The sequence below is a fragment of the Diadema antillarum genome, unplaced genomic scaffold (assembly GCF_040938485.1).
Source record: "Diadema antillarum isolate AM-2024a unplaced genomic scaffold, OU_Dant_1.0 seq00000413_RagTag, whole genome shotgun sequence".
NCBI classification, from domain to species: domain Eukaryota; kingdom Metazoa; phylum Echinodermata; class Echinoidea; order Diadematoida; family Diadematidae; genus Diadema; species Diadema antillarum.
Genome location: NW_027271399.1, coordinates 296,816 through 318,810, shown reverse-complemented (window position 1 = coordinate 318,810; position 21,995 = coordinate 296,816). Strand labels below are relative to the sequence as shown.

Sequence of the window (21,995 nt, the reverse complement as noted above, 5' to 3'; positions counted from 1 at the left end):
TCCAACATATAGCCAAAACCAAAGTCTGTGCCTAATGTTACCCTTTAACTTAGGTAGTGTTTATGACTGTCTTCCATGCTCAATGGATGTTTTAATGACTGTTTAGAGAACGATTGGGTCATTGTAATATTTACAGTCATGTAGGAAGTGGTTTCACATGGCCCAGTTTGGTTCTCATTCTCCAAGGGTAATCTTTATGGTATGGTATTAATATGTGTGAAACAGTTTTCTTTTTTTGTTTATTCTTTAGTCATTCAGGCATGAATAAGTTAATCCATGTGTTAATAGGTAATTACGATGCAGTAATGTGCAGTTATTGTTTAATTATTAGTAGTAAAGTAATTTGAGGTAACTAAATTTTCATCAGGGCATCATGAAGCTACAGTTGAGAATGAAGATTAGTCATTGCACTTCTGCAGTGAAAATCCTTGCCAGTGTGGACATGAAATAGTTTATATTTGCCGGCATTTTGTTATAATGAAGTATGCGCCAAAGAGATTCTATTAAATGACACAACATTCTTTCCTTATTTAATGGTAAAATTGAGCACAAAGACCATACGGTGATGATATATATCTTCGCACACGCACTTAGAGAATGAGATGTAATGATGATAAATGAGGAGCACAAATATAGACATTTCTGTCATGAATGTAAATCATGCACAATGCACATCCTTGTGTGTGTGTGTGTGTGTGGTGTGTGTGTGTGTGTGTGTGTATGTATACAGTGTACCATGGTCTGAACTTCAGTATTGATTTCAGTAACCTACTCTTGATATCACACATAATCACTCATAATTGCCCCTGTCTGTTCTCTTTGTTCTTTTCTTCATATGCAGCTGTCAGTCGACGATGCAGCTGGTAAGAAAGTGCTGTTTTCTATCGATCTTTGTCCGTTGATAAATGTCAACACTCGAGTGTTTGAGCAATTTTTTTTTTTTTTTACCTTCCCCAGGGTAGGGAGCAGAATCTGATCTTGTGTGTGACATATTCTGTGTTACACTAGTAAAGACATAAAGATTGATTGCAGTTTTCAAGTTTCATATTGTTCATATTATGTAACAGTATAATAGTAGTAGTGGTAGGAATGATGACATTAGAAGCCATTATCTAAAGATAATGCCCTAGATAGATTGCACATATTTTGTGGGTTATTTGTTTATCTCTATTTGAAAAATGTAGATATACACTAAAACAAAAATATTGTAAATCAACATTTTGAATGCTGTCATACTTCTAACCTTCAGATACATGTTAAATCTAACACTCAAAATGTTGAAATTTAAGATTTAAAATGTTGAACCACCATTTCAGAAATAGTAAATAACACTTTGAGTGTTAAATTTGACATTTAACTAAAGGTTGGAGAAGTGACATCTAAAATGTTGATTCACTGTTCCATCTTTAGAGTGTATATGAATGGCTGACAGTTTAGTTGAAACCGTTGTATTGCCCTTGTCTATGAGATGGCATCTTTTTTTACATCTGTAACGTAATAATAATTTTTGAGAGAAGGTTAAGTGGTTACATTCACTGGTTACCATTTAGGCAAGAAAGTGAAATACTCCCCAGAAAATGGAACTCACAATCACAAGTTCCTGCATAATATGGTGCTTATTTTCATGATCATGATAGTTATGATGACATTGACCCCGTTTACAGTGCGGGGCTGGGCTGAGCCGCGGCCGAGCCGCGGCCGAGCCCAGCCTCAATTGCGAGGCCGGGCCCCGCAATTTTGTCCGTTTACACTGCCGGGCTCGGCCGCGCTTTTGAATATAACCTTTCAATATTTTGTCGTAGTGGCCCTCTGCTTGTAAACAAATGCAATTTGGTATTGTCTGGTTTTCAGACCCTTTGCCAAATGAATTCGTGGCGACGAAGTCGCCGTTCGGGCAAAGGCCTTTGCCGAAGGAAAAAATCCTTTGCAGGACAAAACCAACTTAAACTATACTAGTTTTCGACTTTGAGGGGGTTAATATCCTGAACAGCGAAATAGTACAGGCAGAGGGTTTGGAAGCCAGACTAAAATTGGCCGCGCATTTGGCCCAGTTTACGTTTACACTGAGAAAAGGCCGGGCTCGGCCGAGACCACCTCCAGAGCATGGCCAAATGCGTTGGCCTTTTGCGCATTTACACTGAAATGAAGGTGGGCTCGGCAGCCGCGGCCGAGCCTCGCACTGTAAACGGGGTCCTAGATAAAGATAGAGATTATGGCCAGAGCAGATATTAGGGATGAAAATCCTGACATTGATGATGATGATGATGATGCTAATTTATATGGGAAATATGATGAGAAAGTAGACATTAATGATGAAGAAAATGATGATGATTCAAACTGAAACACTTTTGACAATCATAACTGTCGAGTAGAGCTCAATGTATTTCCTGTGAAAAAGATGAATGGCGTCATAAAACCGATCTTCTAAAATGAATGATAGCGACATTAATGATGTGACAAATATATGAGCAATTCCTGGCCCCTTTTCGGCTCATTTAAGGAGTGGATGACAAGAAGAGATGATAGATGAGTCTTCCAGATGTAAATGGATAACTGTGATATATATTCAGCTTCCAAACTGGCACTGCTGGTTTTAACGGGATTTGGGGGGGTTACTTCGTTTGATGACAGAAGAAACTCGTTCCAGTGATAGTTCAATGCTACACACACACACACACACATAATTACAATATATATTCATTGTGATATATCACATCAACATGCCATATATCATTTCATGATAGGCATTATTTCGTGTATGGTAACAGTTGTGATTTCATATGCTGCACTCATTTTGAAATGGTGTTCCTCAATTAGCCAAATAGAGCTAGTGAGGGATCAGTTGCAGCTGTTGTACAAATGATACACATCATTGAGGGCATTAGTAAGAATTACCAGACACTGTATACCTTTGGAACAGTCTACCAAGTGTGGGTATCTATAGTCATGCCTGAACAAAATGATGTGTATTATTTGTTTTATAAAATGATGAAACAGATCCTCATCACCGTCATCAGGAGTTAAAAATAATAGACACAGTGAAATTTTGCCCGGTCACTACTGCGTCATGAAAGTCTTAATCATGGGTCATTATCCTTAATACTAATGACTGGTCATAAGCAAAATTATGGGAATGCCTGGTCACATGTATGCTTACAACCAATCATTTGATTAAGATCTGCTCCGTTATTTTATAATCTGTTTTATTAATAAATTGTGAACATTACATAGAGAGAGTTTGTTTTTTTTTCAAATAATTTCCGTGTTCACAATGGGCATAAAAGTTATTTCCTTTTAAACTCGTAGTACTGGAAATTCTCAATGTTAGTGACTTTGAATATAATTCAGCTCTCTTTGAAACATAGTAAGAACAATAACACTTGGGTGACATTTACCACATATCAGATAGAAAATACTTGATAGGTTTTCAATTAAATGATGTGAAGGGGTACAGGGAAAAAGTTAACCTAAGGTTCATGTTACAATGCAAGGCTTATCGATGTTGGCAAAGAAGTGCATACATGTACAAGGTGTACAGTATGCAATTATTTTTTCTTGCAAAGCATCAGCCGAGCTTAAGTTTCACTACTTTACAGGTAGATCCAGCAACACAGTTCACATTCATGACAAATGTTGCTGAATTATGCAATCCATTCAGATTTCAGAGTTAGAGTGGGAGTCTCACATGACTTCAGATTTGGCATCTCTTAACCCGTTGAGGACGAGTCCCAAGTATACTCGGGCAAGCGTCTATGGGAAATGTGTGTTGTAGCAAAATCAAACCAAATTCAGGGGGGGGGGGGGTGGGGAGGTGGTTATTCTCTTTAGTGAAATATTGCCCACCTTATGTTCATTGCTAATGTTGTGTGCCACGAAATACTGTTTATTTAGACTTTCCCAGGGTGCATTGCCAAGCTGAAGCATGGATTCCTTTAAAATTCCATCACAATATGCATATATCTGACCAAATGTCATCTAAGGGTAAATGGTTCTTCTTTTTTTTTTCTTTTTCTTTTTAAATTGAGGTAGATATACTCTTTGGTGTCATGACATTTGCTCCTGTCTTATTTTCTCCAATGACTTAGGGTGAGGGTTAGGGTTGTGATGGGGTTTTGTTTTTAGTTTAATGTGAGCATTAGGATTAGGGTTATTAGTATTATGTTTGTGGGTAGAATTTATGTATGGCTTAGCATGCAGATATTTCATGAAGCAATTGTTGCAGGAGCAAATGCCATGGAACCGTACTCTTTATTGTCCCAGTTAGTAATATGAGGTCATGTGATATTATGCTCTTTTCACTGTATATTTAACCAGTAGTCATTTGCAAATTATTTGAATGGCATTCTATATGTAGTTACACATTTCAAATGCGAGTTATTCTTACAAATGTAAGCTGCTATCAGTTAACAATCATTATTTTGAATTAGCAGAGCTTATTATGATCAAAGGTATGACCGAGCATAGGTAAGCAACTGTAGCATAAACAGTACACCACCCACATAATAATGGTTCAATATTCATCCCACATAGTGGTTCATTATTCCTCCCACTTCACACCTCAGCGTGGAATAGATTCATTGTCATAATTGTACTAGCATGTCTACACATGAAGCCAGGTTTAAGTTTTGGAATCACTTTGGCAGCATATCATGCTACAAAAGCAATTATAAGTGACTGACATATCAAAAATGAAAATTACATGTTCCATACATTTTGGAGTATAGTGACAGGGTCACCAAACTTCCCATGCTATTGCTACAGCAGAACAATGAAGATATATATATTTTTTTGCCTGTTCGATGTCATTTAGCTTAGAACACACCAAAATCAAAACCTCTTCAAAGCCTATCAACTTTGAATTGACCTAGATTTCAAGGTTTGTGGTAAAGAGCGTGTCATAGGCGTGTCTTTGTGACAGATTGATGTAAACAAGGGTATTGCTTTTCACAGGTAAATGTCAGTACCAGTATACTCTTATGTCTGACTCCATAGTATACTGTGGTTCAAGCTTTGACAGTGGACAGTAGATTGATATAGTGGGGCAGATATGTCAAAAAAATGCTCACATCTGGCGGAAAGTATGAAATTTTGCATATAGGGGTATTTTGAGGCGCTGATTTCAAAAATTGCCGGATCCAAGAGATCTGATCACGGGGTCGGCCGCCATTTTGAATTCCAAAATGGCCGCCGTCAAAGATCCCTATCTTCAGTTCTGAATGACATTAGCCATTGGAATTTGATATATAAAAGCATGAAGATATGATGACTTCAATAACAGACTTATTTGATATGTCTGACAAGCAGCACGGCAGCCAATTTGAATTTAATACACATTTGCCATGTTGGAGTGTTGAAAATCTCTATCTCGGGTTTGTAAATTAGGCTACCTGATTGAGCGCGCATTTGTAACTGATTGAGTGCGCGCTGATGTATTTACATTGTGACGTCAGTGAAAGCTGCATTATGCTTCCTTTTTGCTGCACTTTTTGACATGCCCGTGAATGTTAGTCGTGATGTTTGTCTTCGTAGCCACATTGGAATTCAAAATAGCAGGCATTGCGTTTGTCAGACACATCACATCAGTTAATAGTTTAACTCAGTATGTTAAAATACTTGTTTACACCTAATTTCAGGGTCACTCACCACTTAGAAATCGAGATAGAGATTTTGGATATTTCGTCGAGGCGGCCATATTGGAATTCAAAATGGCGGCCATTCGATGTTGGTCAGACACTCCGAATCAATCTGTCATCAAATTCAATGTGTCAAAACGCTCATGTGTACCAAATTTTGGGGTGCCACAGGTCATTCAGAACTGAACATAGGGATCTTTGAATTTGTTTTGTGATGGCGGCCATATTGGAATTCAAAATGGCGGCCGACCCCGTGGTCAAATCTCTTGGATCCGGCAATATTTGAAATCAGCGCCCCAAAATACCCCTATATGCAAAATTTCATACTTTCCGCCGGATGTGAGCATTTCGACCACTTTTTGTTACATATCTGCCCTACTAATAGAATCATGTGTGGAATGGAGACTTGCCCTACAAAATGGCACTATAGCAGAATATCCAGATATTTTCCAAACTTTTCTCTTTTACCAAACATTCCCACATCAACAAAAATTCTTTTAAAGTGGAATTTTGAATCATAATGAATATACCTAAATCTCTCTATCTACTCATCATTTCAATGGAAACATTTTCTGAGTTTTCTTATCTTTTCTCATTCATCTGGTAAAAAAAAGTGTACTCAGTTGAAGGTAAACCATGGGTGGTGACAAATAAACAGGTACAGCAAGACAGCAACATTTTCCATTGCAATGTTTTGGAATGAACCACGTACCTTATTAGGTTAAGAAATTTTAGCACACACAAGTTGTGGTAGTCAACCAGATAACAGAGTCATTAATGTGTGTGGTTACCAACCAGTGTTTTCTGCAGAGGGGATGGCGGAATATCTGCGGCTTTCCTGTCAACATCTGATGTGATGTGATTCATTCCGACTCCAATCTTACCATGTGATACGGGATTAGCAGACCACGTCATATCCTCATGCCCCTCTTGTTATACTGTGCGCCAAATAAAAACACAACCACCTCGTTGCGTAGAAGATTCCGGAGCAATTAATTAGTGCTTTCCTCATCTGTTTCCAAATTGAATACAAGTCATAAAGTGATGTCCTTAAGATGTAGGACGTTTTGAATGTATGGAACATTATTCAGATATTAATATAGATTGAATGACAGATATTGAAAGGTCTACAAGTAGATAGATCTATATTTCTGTGTACTTTGAATGTCCATCAATTTTCATTAATATTTGAATAGAAATCTTTATCTTTCTCCAAACTTATTGTGTGAAGATATGGATATCTAGCCACTTTTGATACACTCAAGTAACTTTTATTCATAAATTTTTATGTACATGTTTCGATGTGGGTTTCATGATTGCAGTCTGAGGGAAGAAAAACAGTCAAATTTTGTTTGAGCAATTACTCTCTATATTCTAACTGTTTTTTTTGTTGTTGAATGATTTCATGCAGTGGGGCTCACTGGGCTTGAAAATCCTACTTGTGATCATTTGGTAATATTTGTTTATTTCCTCTGAAACACTCTGTACTCTAGAAATGTACGCTCCCTGTAATTGGAACTTATGGTTTGTAAAACAGGACTCTTCTTCAAACTCTATCATCATCTGTTTTCACATGATGATTTCCAAATTCATTACTTAACATAGGTGTAAGGCTCATTCACATACACTCAAAATTGATTGTTTTCAGAAATTGATTTTTGCGATGTGAATCTTGAAACCGATATTTCTTGTGTGTAGACACGTCAATACACACTCACGCACAATTTATTAGGGCTATCATGATCAGCATCATGATTCCAAATTTGGTCCATCTTCAGGGATTCAAAGTGCTTTGCTAGCAGCATAAAGAGCGGAAATAGAATTGATATTTGGGACATGATTGAAGTAAGAACACGTAATTAACTGAGTGTGAATTATAATCAATAAAAGTGTAAATTATAATGATATAGTAATTAACTGAGTGTGCATTATAATCAATAAAAGTGTAAATTATAATGATACAGTAATTAACTGAGTGTGAATTATAATCAATAAAAGTGTAAATTATAATGATATAGTAATTAACGGAGTGTGAATATGCGTATTGGTATGTCCATCATCTGAAGCAGGAGGCTGGTACGAGTTTGAAATCCCGCATTCATGATTGGATAATGTTTTGTGAGCTTAATTTCTCCTGTGCAGTGGGTCCCCCTGTCCCCTCTGTCACCCGCTCCTGCACCCCTCTATCGCCCACTCCTGCACCCCTCTATTACCCACTCCTGCACCCCTCTGTAAGTGAATCGCACTCCGCTAATTGCCCAGGCACTGGCAAGTGGAAGGGAGAACATGAAAGGGATATGGAGGTAAATGAGCAGCATGAAGGACTGGCTTTCGTTTCACGCCACACAGTAGCTGATAAGATTACCTGCCATTAGTGCCAATTTTCTGGAGCTTACTCAGCAGGTTGGGTCAGAATTGTGGACCTCTGAGGGACTGCTGATTGCTAGTGTGTTCCCAAAGCCCTTGGCATTGCAATGTTGATTTGATTACAACTGCCAACACCTTGGACTAATTGCTTAAAGAACTACGACACTTTGGAAACTGTAACCTCTATTTGCAAATCACATTGGGAAATTTAAAAAGGAAACAGGCTTAGTTTAGCCTAGTTCTCGTGCATACATATGAGATGAATTCATATCATGCCGTCCATGTGACATTTACCTGATAAAGTAGGTGTCCCTAGAGACAAGAAAATGAGAAATAATTTGGGACTAAACAGGACAACAAAAAAAATGCCTGTTTTTCCCCTCTGCTAAACCTTTTCGTAGGTTGGAGTGGTATAAGTATGAACATTCTCGCACCAAATGTTGCCTTCGATCAAAATTATGAATCATAGAAATGTCTGAAAGAAGCCTGCGGCCACCAAAATAAAAGACTCAGATATGGATTTAACAGCCAACTATGAGAACTGTGTGTAAAACAGTTTAGAAACCACTGTATGCCTTGAAATCATGTGAGAAGAGAACTCCTTTCAACCCTCCAGAGTGAACCAACATTGCATATTTTCGCGTTGCTAGGTTAGCAGTATATAGGGATATGACATACATCTGTTGTCATGGCAACATGCCTGTGTCTTGAATATTGCCTGCAAAGGAGACGTAGTAGAATACTGATTGGTAAAGAATAAGATGTCGCTAGGCAACAATACAGGGTTTTTTTTTTTCCTCCCCTAACTTCCAATCCAGGCCTCTAGTATTGAGGCATTTTAGGATTTAAGGTTTTGTAACATCTGGATATGCTTATCTCATTCAATATACCTTCCCGTCATTGGAGCTAAGAATATTTTCTCCTACTATCAAGAAAAGAGAGAGAGGGGCAGATGGAAGGAGAGAGAAATCTTATTGAGACAAGTTCAAACACCCTTGGAGTAATGACGTCAAAACACTGCCGATCTTGTCGGTGCAAATTTTTTGAGCCCCGAAATAGCTTGGCCAATGGAAGGAAAAGAGGATATGTTCATTTTTGCTGCCAAATGAAAGGGGCCCCCCTGCTGAATTTACCTGCCTGAGAAGCAGATTTGTCTTGTTATCAGTCTCGTTAGAAGGAGTGGAGATGGATGAAGAGGGATAGTGGTGGCCCGATAAGTTTTCGAAACGGGGAAAGTACTTCTGAGGACCCCAGATTCGGATGAGAGTGAAAGAGTCGGGAGAAAGGGGGGGGGGTATGACTGCAGGTGCGGAGCTTTTTGAAGCTGAGTGATATGCAGTTTAGTGTGTATTGATATTAGTCAATCATACTTTGTATGAGAAATTCTCGTTTTGTTTTGTGTTACTGTATAAAGCCATATTTTTTGTAATAAAGATTTTCTCTGCTGTGCAATGAGTCCACAAGCAGAACAAGAAATACTGTGAAACAAGGAATGTTCGCGTGTATTTCAATTTCATTAATTTTGCGAGAGCCAAGATTCTCGAAATTAAAATGCATGTGAAAGTTCTTGTCTATACTATATGCACTGAACATTAGAGGCAACTCTTGAAAATTTCATGCCCCGAAAAAGGCCATCGGCTCCAAGTCGTGAAAATTTCATGCCGCGAAAATATCGTGTTTTAGAGTACATACATGTACCAGTAATGTTGAGTTGTACCCTGTGACAGACCTTTTGTCTCATTGATAAGCAAGAATATCTTTCTGGCTGCCTGGAAATTCAAAGACTATTGCAAGTCTTAGAGCATGGCAATGGTGGCCGTATTTAACATGCCAAGCTTCTTCTTTCTATCTTATAAAAAAAAAGATTCATTTTTTTTTTGGATCATTTAACATTGAATTATCTTTCATTTTCTGCTTTTGTGGAACAAAATAGCAAACAGTTAGTACACCATCATACCTGTCTTTGTTTTATATAGAGTTTTGTTTTGTTTTTTTACTGCAAATTTGTTCAGCATGCTATTCCCAGCATTTATGGGTTATCCAAGGTTATTTTTCTAGATGATTAGAAAGCTAACCAAACAGACACTCCCAGTATCTTGCCTTTGCAAGTCATATGTTACCATATAGGGTGTATAAGGAAGTACCTCTAATGGCACAAATAATGTACTTGTGGGGAACTGTTGTTTTTGTGGTTATGATGTGTATGAATGCCAATATGAGTTTGTTAGTCCAGGCCAAAATTGGTATCATACCAGTACATACGTCTTTAGTGGCAACCGGCAGTATCCCATGCCCTTTACCATACTGGTACTAGTGGTAGCACTTCTGATGCTAGATGTACAGGCATTGTTTTTTCTGATGGTGTTAATACAAAAGTCATTCCCAGTTTAATTCTAGATTCCACAAACAGGAACTCGAGAGACAACAGCTGGTTGCTGTTCTTTCTATTTGGTTTTAAAAAAATGTCTACCAGTTTATGGCAGAATTTGGTTTTTGTTCCACTATTAGAATATGCATTTATTGTGTGAATGATGAGGTTAGTATGTATGGTGTTTTTGAAGAAATAGTTGACTGGACTATTTGTTAGCCGTGTTTGCAGGCATTTAGTACGTTCTTGCAACTCAATATGACTGTCAGTGCTTCAGGATTTGATCCACAGAGAAAACACTGTTTGTTTGTCTTGAAGCAGTAGTTCAAATATTTTTATTGTCAGCTATACTTGTTTCAGGTGATGATGGCATAATGTGTAAATGTTTTTCCTGTAAGACCATTTTTTTGGACATCATTATGTGGTAATGATTGCAAGAATAAGGTACCAATTGCTGTCACCATCAGATGAGGTAAAATTTCAGGAAAGCAAACACACTCGATCAAAATACTGGAGGTTTATGAAAATAATGCAAACAGATATTACTAAAGTACATAATCAAATTGAGAAATCCTTTCAGTTTCTCTTCTCAAAGAGTTAGGTTTATTGACCTGGAGTAGTTTCATATTGCACAATTGCAGTCTGTGACACATATGCAACAGACCGGGGAAAGTTTGAGCAAACCAGAAAAATGTGAAAGGAGTTACGATCATTAATTGATACCAATCAGCTGTCCACGTCATTTCTGTGGCATCTTGTAATTATTGAAAAGGTTATATGGCATAGGCTTTGGTTGCAAATATTTCTAATTTCTTCAGTGTAGAAGAAAAGTCATATATCAGGGTGGTCCACAAGGGGTTTGGGCATGTCAGTGCAACATTCTCAAATTCTTGTGCAACATCCTCAAAAGTCAGCAACATGTTGCAACATCCTCAAGAATTTGCAACAAGCTCAAAATAAAGTGTATTCAAACATGTGAAAAACATAAGAAATATCAAAATACCTGGTACCTAGATATTTGTGTGCAAAACATGAGAGAGAACATTGAATGTAAGCTGCACAAAGAAAGATACAGTATGTAAGCTGCAAAACGTTGCGTACTACGTGCTCATAATGTGCACTCCGCGCACATACAATTTTTACAGTATTCTCAGATTCTGAGCTTGCAACATGCTCAATTTTAAAGTTGTGGACCACCCGGATACAACTTAACCTTACTTTTTGACAAAATACATATTTGCTTGTGATCTTACTCGAGATGTGAATGATACTGTTCAATTGTACATCTTTCAAAAGGGAAGAATTTGATTCTGTCATGCAAAGTCATGGGGAATTATGGTTTGGTCTGTTGGTTACCATGTTTCAGAAAGTTTGCAGTCAGTGACCATGGTAATTATGTAAGATGACTGACCGATAAACACCCTGTCATAATTTTCATGTTTTATTTTGCTGAAAGTTTGTGTGTCCCTTTTGCAACCCTTAACATTAGCTTCCATTCATAAGCTGGTATATTGTAGAGATAGGTAATTCGGGCCTTTCCTCAGAATGATAAAACTGGAAATTTCTTTATGATGGAGTGGGGAAACAGTACTTTAGTTTTCCAGTAAGCCCATTCAGACCCACCCCACCCCCCCCCCCCCCAAAAAAAAGAGAAAACTCCAACCATTTTTCTTGGTATAAAAGGGGAATGTATTCTCTAGTGACATGGTGTTAGTTCTTGTATTTCTTTCTTTAAAACTTTGAGGTGTATTTCCATAAGATTTCATGTGCATTATTGGGAGATATCATTCTTCAACCATGCAAACTTTTGTGATGTTAGCAAAATGGATACGACCTTTAATCTTCACATATGTGTAACCTCAATGTCAACTTCTCTGTAGGGAGTGTTACTGATTTTCTTCGATCTTCCTTGAACAGTTCATGCCGCCGTCATCGCAATCAATGAGGCTATCGAGAAGCAGGTGGCGGCCGATACCATGACGGCCCTGCGCAACCCCAACGCCCTCCTGGTCAACGTGGAGGACGTTAACCAGGACCTGTACCAAGAGTGTCTGTATGATGCCAAGTTTTCCAAGGCACAGATTGCTCTCAACAAGGTGGGCTGGTGGTACCTCTCAGGGGGGTGACACGACATTTGCTCCTGCAACAATTGCTCCTGTGTTATTTTCTCCAAGGACTTTAGTAGGGTTAGGGTTGCGGTAGGGTTTTAAGCTGAATACATGTAGTTTGATATTAGGATTGGGATTAGGATTAGGGTTACACTTGTGGGTAGAACTTGTGTTTGGCTTTATAGCATGCAGATATTTCATGGAAGCAATTGTCGCAGGAGCAAATATCATGGGGAACCCTTGTGGGGAGGCTCTTACTCAGCAGGGAGCGGGGAGAGAATGGAGGAGGTGGGAGGGGGGATTAGGGGGGATGATGGAGTGAAGACAGGATGGGATAAAGATATGAGTTGATGCAGAAATGATGAAGGACTGACTAAATAGAACTGAAGTGATGATGGAGTGATGGCAAATGGATGAGATGAAGTTCAGATTGTCATGTGAGGGTATTACGATAGAGAAATGAAGAGGTGATAACATTAAGATGTGATGGAGTGATGGATTGAGTGGGTATACAACATTAAGGGATGAATAGATGAGATGATGGAATGAAAGAATACTGGAAAGACAATGGAGAAATGATGAACTAATTGAAAGGGAGGGGTAGTTTATGAAGAGATTATATGATAATGTTACAGAATAACGAGACAGTGGGATAAATTGATGATGTACTAAAGAAATAGAACCAAAAAAAAAAAAGTTAGAGTTAATCAAATGTAAACAGAACGAGATACATTGTGTGATGAATCACAAGGATTAATGAATCATGGGATAATAGTGGGGAAAGAGATGCTGGGATGAAGTTGTGGTGACATGAAGGCATGTTGAATTAAATTGGTGCCGTCAAGGACAGCTTAAAGACAAGGGACATCTCTTCTTGTGAGGAGAGGGGGTTTATATTCTGGTCCAAATAAGAATATATCCAGCAGTTGGGGATGATTAAATGAAGTAATGAAATAGCAAGCAGAATAGAAAACAACCACAAAATGATGAGCTGGCAATATATGACGCTACAAATAAGCAATGCTCTTTACAGATTGAAATTCTGTCAAATTCTTGTGGCAATTAAAAACATGGTATATATCATTGCAAGAAACAGAATTTTTTCATATTTTGTGATTCCATACATTGCTTGTTTACATTATTTGCTGATTATTAAACAAACTTTGCTCATTTTTTTTTACTCTATCCCAAATCCCTCTTTACATCCTTGATAACAATGCTGTCGTGCAGGCTCCACTGAAGGTACCAGCAGTGTAGTTAGAAATCCGAGATTTATTTTTTCTTCATTCTTATTAGAAGTCTTATATTTGATGGGTACTTTCATTTAATTTGGTTACATGGATCCAGTGGTACATACCAGAATGGATAGAGGAGTATTGGATAGCAAACACCATGGTTACCCTGGTTTATTTTCTTTTTATTAATCTTGTCTTCCGCTTTATTTTGTTTGTTCATATTGTTTCTTCATGGCGTATTTCATCAAATGATGCAATTCAACCATCTTGTCACCCTTATTTTCACAAAACTGAATATCAGCCAATATCCTTGTTTCATCTATGTTTTGCAAAAGAATTGATTTTAGATGAATGGATTAGTGGAGTTATTCACTGAACAAGATTTTTATTTCCTTTTTTTTTAAGCAGCTGGTGCGTCATGTTGTACACTATCCCAATGTTAATGAATTCCTCATGTACTGAAGTATTGTTGCAGATGGGTAGGATTACCTATTCTTAAATACTTGTTATCACACACAGGACATAGAACTGTTTCCACCATCCTTTACTTTCTCAAATTCAATCATTGTAAGTAGAAACCACCCTCTTGTGTTACAGGATATTTGGGACATCATCTCAAACCAGCTGGCATGGGGTAGCTTTGTGAGATACTGTCACTGTGAATAGATTGCTAGAGAGATCAGTAGATGAATAAAAAACTGATAGCCTTCACTCAAGGCTTCAGTACAAACTAAAAAATGAAACACATCCAGGCAACCCCAAAGTAGCTTCCTGCCTGGATATCAGACTACAGTTGTCCACCTTCACTTCCTATGCATGGGTTTCACTATGCATTCTGTTGGTCCTTAATGGATTTAATAAAAATAATGTAACTATTTTAGAAAACTAATGGCTTAAATGGGCCTATTTTCATCATTTTGACTGGGAATTTGTTGCTAATGAGGGTTTGTTTGTGTGTTTTTGGTTTCATTCTTTTTTGTGTGTGTTTTTTGGTGACCTCAGTCTACAATCGAGGCAGAGGAGGACATGGATGCCTATGATCTGCTCCTCACACAGGCAGAGATCCAGGGAAACGTCAACAGAGTCAATCGTAAGTTTAATGACATATCAAATATCTTGATTGTGCTGTGCAAGCAAGTTACTTAGTACTCTGTGTTTTTCTTGTTTGGTTTGTTTATATTTATCAGAACATTCTGCCAGCAACCAAACATCTTGACAGCATTAGAAGTATAACTCTTTGAGATGACAAACATGAATGAGTTGGTTTTGATATTGTTACATGCAAACTTGCCTAGTAACTGTCTGTTCTTCATGTGGACCAGCTTATTGATCAGACCTGTGGACTTTCTTGCCACTGTGGACCTAGTAACAAACTATTCCATCTACCTGTAAAAAACTCAGTTCTATTCAACACATGAAATCCAGTTTGCATGCGTCAGTTATTGCTTCACCCGGTAAGCATTGGGCTAGCATTCTGGTTGTCAAGGAACAGCCTTTGTTTTAGATATAATTTGATTGTGTCAATACTTATGTTTGTGAAGGAATGCACATTGCTCCTTTTTTATGACATTCTTGAGTTTGCAAGCATTAACAACTTTAAACCATATAGACATTGATGGTGCTGGGTATGAATTTGGGCTAACCAAACATTGTGCATCCTTCTGGCTAAACATGCCCCGCAGTCTTGCGTACTGATTCCTGAATTATGGAATGCCAAGTGATAGTCTCGCATATTTGTGGAGGTTTTTTTTACAAGTTTTCGGGCGAAGGTAATGGAACAATTTTATTGAAAAACAACTTCAGTCTAAAATTCTAGAACAGCATTAGTGTGAAGAGGAGGTGAAAGTTTTATGTTGATTTTCTGGAAGCTGTAAAAGTGAGGTGTGATGTTAAAAGATAGACATTTTGCACTCTATAGGCAAATGGCAAAGTTCAACCAGGTGTGATTTGGAATGCAAAGTGTGATAAATAATTCTGATGACAAGAGACACAGCAGTGTATATGGGTTGTGAAATCGCAGCTGTTATACACGAGTGGCATAGCCAGATTGTAATCAACAGATGTTGCATTCAGACTGTGTAAGGATACGCAGTAAATGCAGGTTGTTGTTATGTGTAGTTTGGCAGTCTAAATTTGACACACAGTTGCAATCAGTCTTTGGCAAACACTAGTACACATTCCTACATGTGTGTTTTGATTCAGAGATATGCTCTTTGCACAATCATTGCAGTGCCAACTAAACTTTACAGCCATGTTGTTGAAATTTGAAATAATCAACATCTTTTGAGAAAATGATAGTTCACCACAGAGTCAATCAAGTTTGTTGATTTTCCATATGCCATTTTGCTTTATAGCAATATCTTGAAATATGAAATACTTGGTTTTCATACAACACAAATCACACCCCAACATTTTCTCAAGGTGAAACACTTAGAGAAAGTGAAGAGAAATTCAAGGGGCAACTTAAAAAAAAATATATACATATTTCTTTTATTTATTTCTTCTTCCTTTTTTTTTTAGAGAGAGGGAGTTTATAACCTGTTACACTTGTATACATCCATTACTGGGGCCTGACAGTTATTGGGTTGAAGGAGAATAAAAACCAAATGTGGATGTGGGTGGAGGGAATGCAGCAATATTATTAGAAAACATTGAAGTTCTGTTGAAAAATTACAAATTTTGATAGTTCATCGCTGGATAAGAAGACTACATCATTTTCTGGCATCACACATGGACAACAATAAAGAGAAAATATACAGTAACAACTCGAGGAAATGCATACTTTAAGAAAAAAAAATTGTATTTTTATTTGGGTTTCATTCCCCTTTAAGGACTGTTTGACTGTCAAATCCAGAAAACTTGGTGATTGATACATTACAGTGGCTTGACAGTCATAGGGTTAAGGACTGTTTGACTGTGGATAACAGACAGACAAACTCCGTAATCACCATCCCGCACCAACCACCCCCTTCCCCAAACCTTGCAGAAATTGGCATAATGTCACAAAAGTTTGGCACAATCGTCCCTGGGACTGTTCTAGAGATCCCAGCGTTGATTGACGGCTCTCAAGATTTTCTGATTATTCATCGGGCTCCCATTACAATGACTTGGGAGATACAGTCCTTTGTGTAAAACCTACTTGTAAAACTTAAGTAGACTGAAGCTTCAAAAGTGAATCTGTGTCAGCAGCAGACAGACCTGTCATCTAAATAAAGTTTGTGCATGTTTTTGTGTTTTTCATGACTGCACTACTCATATGCTTTTCATAAGAGGGGTACACTGTTTTGAAAGGTTCAAATTGCATGGAACAGTTTGATGGTTCTAAAAAATTGCATGCTATGCAGATCATGGAATGGCAAATTACAGTGAGCACTTTCCTTGCAAATATACCATGCCAAGCAAAGGTTTTTATGCACATACCTTATATGACCTCTATGATTGTTGATGTTTTGAGATTTTCTGAAAGGAAATCTGCTATTATCAGTTGATATAGGCTTATCATACAGGATATTGTTTGGCCACATGTGCATAGTGGGGTAAGGCTGGCTTGGCCAGGGGTATGAGTGTGATTATTTTTGGTGCCTTTAGCTGTGTTTGTGGGTGAAAAGTTATGCCCAGGTTGGCAAGTAGCAATCAATTCAAAAGCAGCATAAGTTGCACTGTGATAGAATTCTTTGATAATGGTTGTTAAGTCTGTTTGTGTGAATGTGTGTGGAATATGTTTGTTGCATATGTGTAGAGTTTCTGATTCTGATTTTTTTTTTTAAGTTTGTTGTTAAGGAGTGTAATCATTTTTAAATGCTAAGTGGGCTAAAGAATTAAGAATATGTAATGAGTATGACTACATTTACTATTTTTGCCATTTGATTATTCAGATCAGCTTTGTTGATTTGATTAACTTTCCAAATTGTTTATTGCCAAAATTAAAAAAAAGTATGTACAAATACACACAAAAAACTCTTCTTTTCTACATTGACTACATGTATGTGTTCAAGCCTGCTTCACTCTCTAGACAATATATATATGTAGAGATTGTGGGTGTGGGGGAAGACCTTTCCAAAGGTCAATGCCCCTATTACAAGATCAAGGAGGATTACCCAGTGGTTAGACACCCACAAATGTTTGATGGATGGTGTGCTGTACAGGGTTTGCAGACAGTTAAGGCCTAGATCCATGTTACTTGATAATCTTGCTGCGGAGTGTCAGCCAGTGGCTGTGTATGGCAACATGCATGAAAATTTTCTGAGACATGTAGAGTATGTTTACAAGGTTGTACCTAGAATTCTCACTTTGTAATTATTCTGATGTGAAGTAACAGGTTCAAGTGAACTATCTTAGGATAATCGACAGGCCTGTGACTGTGACAGAGGGTAGCATGCTGTCTATGTAAGCGTAAATCTCAGTTTTGAAGTGCTGAAGAGAGAGTTTTGATGTGCCTGAAGAGGTTGTTGAAAACAGGTGGTTTCTTTGTAACCTAGTGCAAAAACACAGTTGTAAACACAGCAGAATATCCCCCTTCAATCTTCGATTTGATACCCAATCTTATATCCAATTTGATTGGAAATGGCATGTTGTAAAGTCAAAGTCAACAGCTGACATCTGACGCCAGTCTTATTTTCGGTATTACGGAATATGGATAACCCTGCCGCAGATTTGGGATTCTACTGCGTAGCTCAAACTCAGATCAGGAGATAAAGATGGCTGATGATGTATTGAAACAAATTGACCCCAAGGATCAGAGGTCAAAAGTCACGGATAGTTGTCTGGGCGGGGGAAAATGTTCTCTCACAGATTGTTGTAAACATCAGACAGGAGTTTTGTTACAAGTTTAACAACTTCATGAATTTAGGGTCATGTCTGCACTTCCCAGACGAGTTCTTCTGATCAGACGAGTCTTGAAGGCATTGCATATTGTCTGTGTAAGAGTGTGTAGGTTGTCTGGTGCATGCAGTCTTAGGAGTGTGAACTGAACTATGGGAAATAATTGGTCCTTTTTGGCCTCTTTGTTTAAAAAGTAGTAATTTGGTTCATTATTGAGTTATAAAGATAGTCTTACAATGGAGATTACTACTTTCTATAGTTATGTATGAGACTGCATACTGTGTACTTCAGGTTTATCAGGAGTTATGCTGTGCAGGATGATATCATAGAATTGAAGAAAGGCTTACTTATATTCTAAGTTATTTGCCATGCAATTGAGTCAAATGTTGAGTGTCACACTGGTATAAATATATTTCAATACAGTAGCTTGTCACATTGCAAAAAGCCTGCTGATTCTTGGAAAGTGAGGATTATGTTTTTTTTTTTCTTTTTATTTAAAAAAAAAGATACCAATATCCAGCTTTGTGTGCATGTCATTGTTGAGTGATTAAGTGCTTGAACTGGATGAACTTGTTGGTTCAAGCCCCAGTTGACATGGTATTTTGTTATTAGACTTGACATCACTAAACAATATCATTCAACACTTTGGAAGATGTAGAAATCTTTGCAGCATCCATTTGTCTCAATTTTTGTGAAATGACTGCCAATTGATTTTATCACATTCCCATGACCAAGCAAAATTATTTTTAGATACGCTGATCAAAATTGCAAAGAACTGAAAAGGAAAATGCTGTAAAATATTATATTCAGCTAATTACCACTTACAGAATACTTCTACAAAAAGCTTATTGTATTTTCACAGTCCATTAATACTCTACTGAGAATATGTATTATCTCATGCTTTATCTTAATATGTTGCCCCTGCAAATAATTTCTTGTAATTAATTACTTGTTAATGTATGACCTTTGATTCATTCTTGTTTTGTTTCTCAGTGAACAAACAACTGGATAAGATACAGTCCCTCCTGTCTACCCAGAATGCATCAGAACTGGTTGAGGTGCTGATGAACCCTGCCCTCGGACTGAAAGATGTCAACAGAGAGAATGCAGACTGGTACCTCGCCACTCTCCAGCAGGCGAGGCAAGACAAGGCAGAGGTATGAACAGCTGAGAAATGATAACAATCTCTTTGTATTATCACTTTCTAAGAGCAAGGGAGCAAGTTTGATGGGTGCTGTTAGCCTCTCGTAACCTCAATGGTAAAAACATTTTGATATTCTATATAAATATGTTTCCTATAAGACTGAAGGAGTTAATCTATGTTTTCTTCTTGGAAATGTACAACTGGATAAGTTCACATACCACATACATTAATCATTAATATAAGCATATATGCTGTTAAAGGGAAAGTTTCCCTAAACATCCATGCGGGTTAAGTGAATGCGGAAGCATTAGTGAAACAAGGAGCTGAAATGCAACAAAAATCAGACAACCTGTTCAAGGATTATGAATTGTTTCCTTTTCTGTTGATTCCATGTGCCACCCTCTTGAATTGGATTCTCTACAGCAATTTGTGATGTCAAAATAGTCCAGGGATTTCATGAATTTGCAAAATTCACCTTTTTTTTTTTGACACAATCTTGTTTTTGTTATTTTTTTAACCTTTGCTTTATAAAGGGGTTGAAAGGTTGCCAGTGATTTGGACAGAAATATGTCTCACTGCATTAGGGGAAAGAGGCAAAGACATTGTGTGCAGTTGTATTTGTGACTTTGCAAACATTAATTGTACCCTCACTTCCTGCCATGTCAGGCAAGCGGTGAGCTGAACCCAAGACTTGACAAGGAGGAGTTACAGGCTGGGGTCTATGCCTCCAACGTCCAGGCCAAGGCAGAGAGAGACAGTAAGTCCACCGACGTTTGGCCACTTGTATCTTAAAGAGCTTTTATAGCCATATCCTTGCAAAAGATGTTTTAGCAAATGCAGCTTATGCACAACAGTTAACCCGGTGAGGACGGGCTGATTTTGCTATAACACTCATTTCCCATTGACACCTGCAAAAATATGCATGGGAGTAGTATTCAGTGGGTTAAACATGCAACTTTCATACCATTATGAAAATGAGTGTGATTGATATTACAATGTAGCTCTAGGCATATATGGGCCAAAGACTACCAGGCCATTGCATGACCTTAGGTCAGACTATGTTTCTGTGTAATCAGATATTGTGTCATAGAATGCAACTCATAAAAGGATAACTGTAAGTAAACTTTGGAAATAATATTGCATGCATTTTAAGCCTCTGAAAGGGGGAAGTATGTGTGCAGTTATTTAGATAAACTGTAAGGTGGAAAGGTCAGTGATCAAGGTCAAAGGTCACTAAGTATTAGCTGTGAATCTCTTTTTCCAGCCATAACTTAATCTAGCCCAAATCCAATGAGAATGCAATTTTGTACAGGATAGAAATTGATTGAGGAACGTTTTCAGTGTGTCATGGCCCAGTCAAAGGTCAACTCTCAAGGTCAAAGGTTATGATCAGTGAACCTCATCTCACTGTAAATAAAGGGATGTACTTAATGCAATATAGTGATCATTTGAGAAGAGGCATTCTGATGGGCCACAATAAACAAAAACCTGAACCAAATCAGCCTTAGCATTATTTGGGCAAGTTCCCACTTGGCATAAAATTTCCCTTCAGAGATGGCAAATGGAATATTACAGTTACGTGCAATGAATCATGAATGAAAAACCACCTCCAATTTTGACATTAGTGATATCTGAAGGTTCATAGAAGTTTCTTGGATTTTTTTTTTTAATGGTACACATGATTTTTGGCACATAAGTGATGTAAATGTTCAATATCTCACATAAATATTACATCAGAAGCATTAACCAACAACCATATTGAGGTTAGTTGACCAGTTGGCATGGTGAGATACGATCATGTATGCTGATTCCTACTCATGAACAATGCTTTATAGCAAATCTAACTTTTGCTTCAGCTGTTGTGACAATGGTAGTGTTATGTGATGCTCTAAATGTTTTCTATTGTTTCTCTTGTCTCTTGTTGTTGTTGTTGTTGTCCTTTTTTTTTCTAGGAAAAAACTCTGATGGTCAAGTATTTTCATGTTAGTATGTGAGACCAGGGGGAAAGTTTACAACTAAACTAACCAGTATAAGCACTTACAATTACTGTTCTTTATATATCAAGGTCATTGAGATTTAATGAAAACGTCTTGAAATCATCAAATTTTAGCCTGAAACTTTAGACACAGTGCTCATCCATATGCATTGTATAATGTCAAAATGAACATAGTGTTGCCAAACATGAATTTACACAGTGACAGCATGAAGGAGCTACTTCCGCTATATTTGATTGATAGACTGATGCCTGCAAAGAAATAGGAGGACTTGCAGTATGCATCTTGATGAGAACTGTTGAACTTTCAGTCTAGGTGTGCATAT

General features: G+C 37.6%; 1 protein-coding gene across 1 annotated transcript in view; it reads left to right on the top strand.

Annotated features, from left to right (window-relative positions):
* Nucleotides 1-21,995, top strand: part of LOC139732332 (ras GTPase-activating-like protein IQGAP1) — a 123,236-nt gene that overhangs the window by 50,442 nt on the left and 50,799 nt on the right. Inside the window, exons 8-12 of the mRNA XM_071643198.1 lie at nt 842-863; nt 12,286-12,464; nt 14,714-14,801; nt 19,526-19,689; nt 20,343-20,433. Of these exons, the coding sequence (XP_071499299.1) occupies nt 842-863; nt 12,286-12,464; nt 14,714-14,801; nt 19,526-19,689; nt 20,343-20,433 (544 nt within the window). The remainder of the gene's footprint in view (nt 1-841; nt 864-12,285; nt 12,465-14,713; nt 14,802-19,525; nt 19,690-20,342; nt 20,434-21,995) is intronic.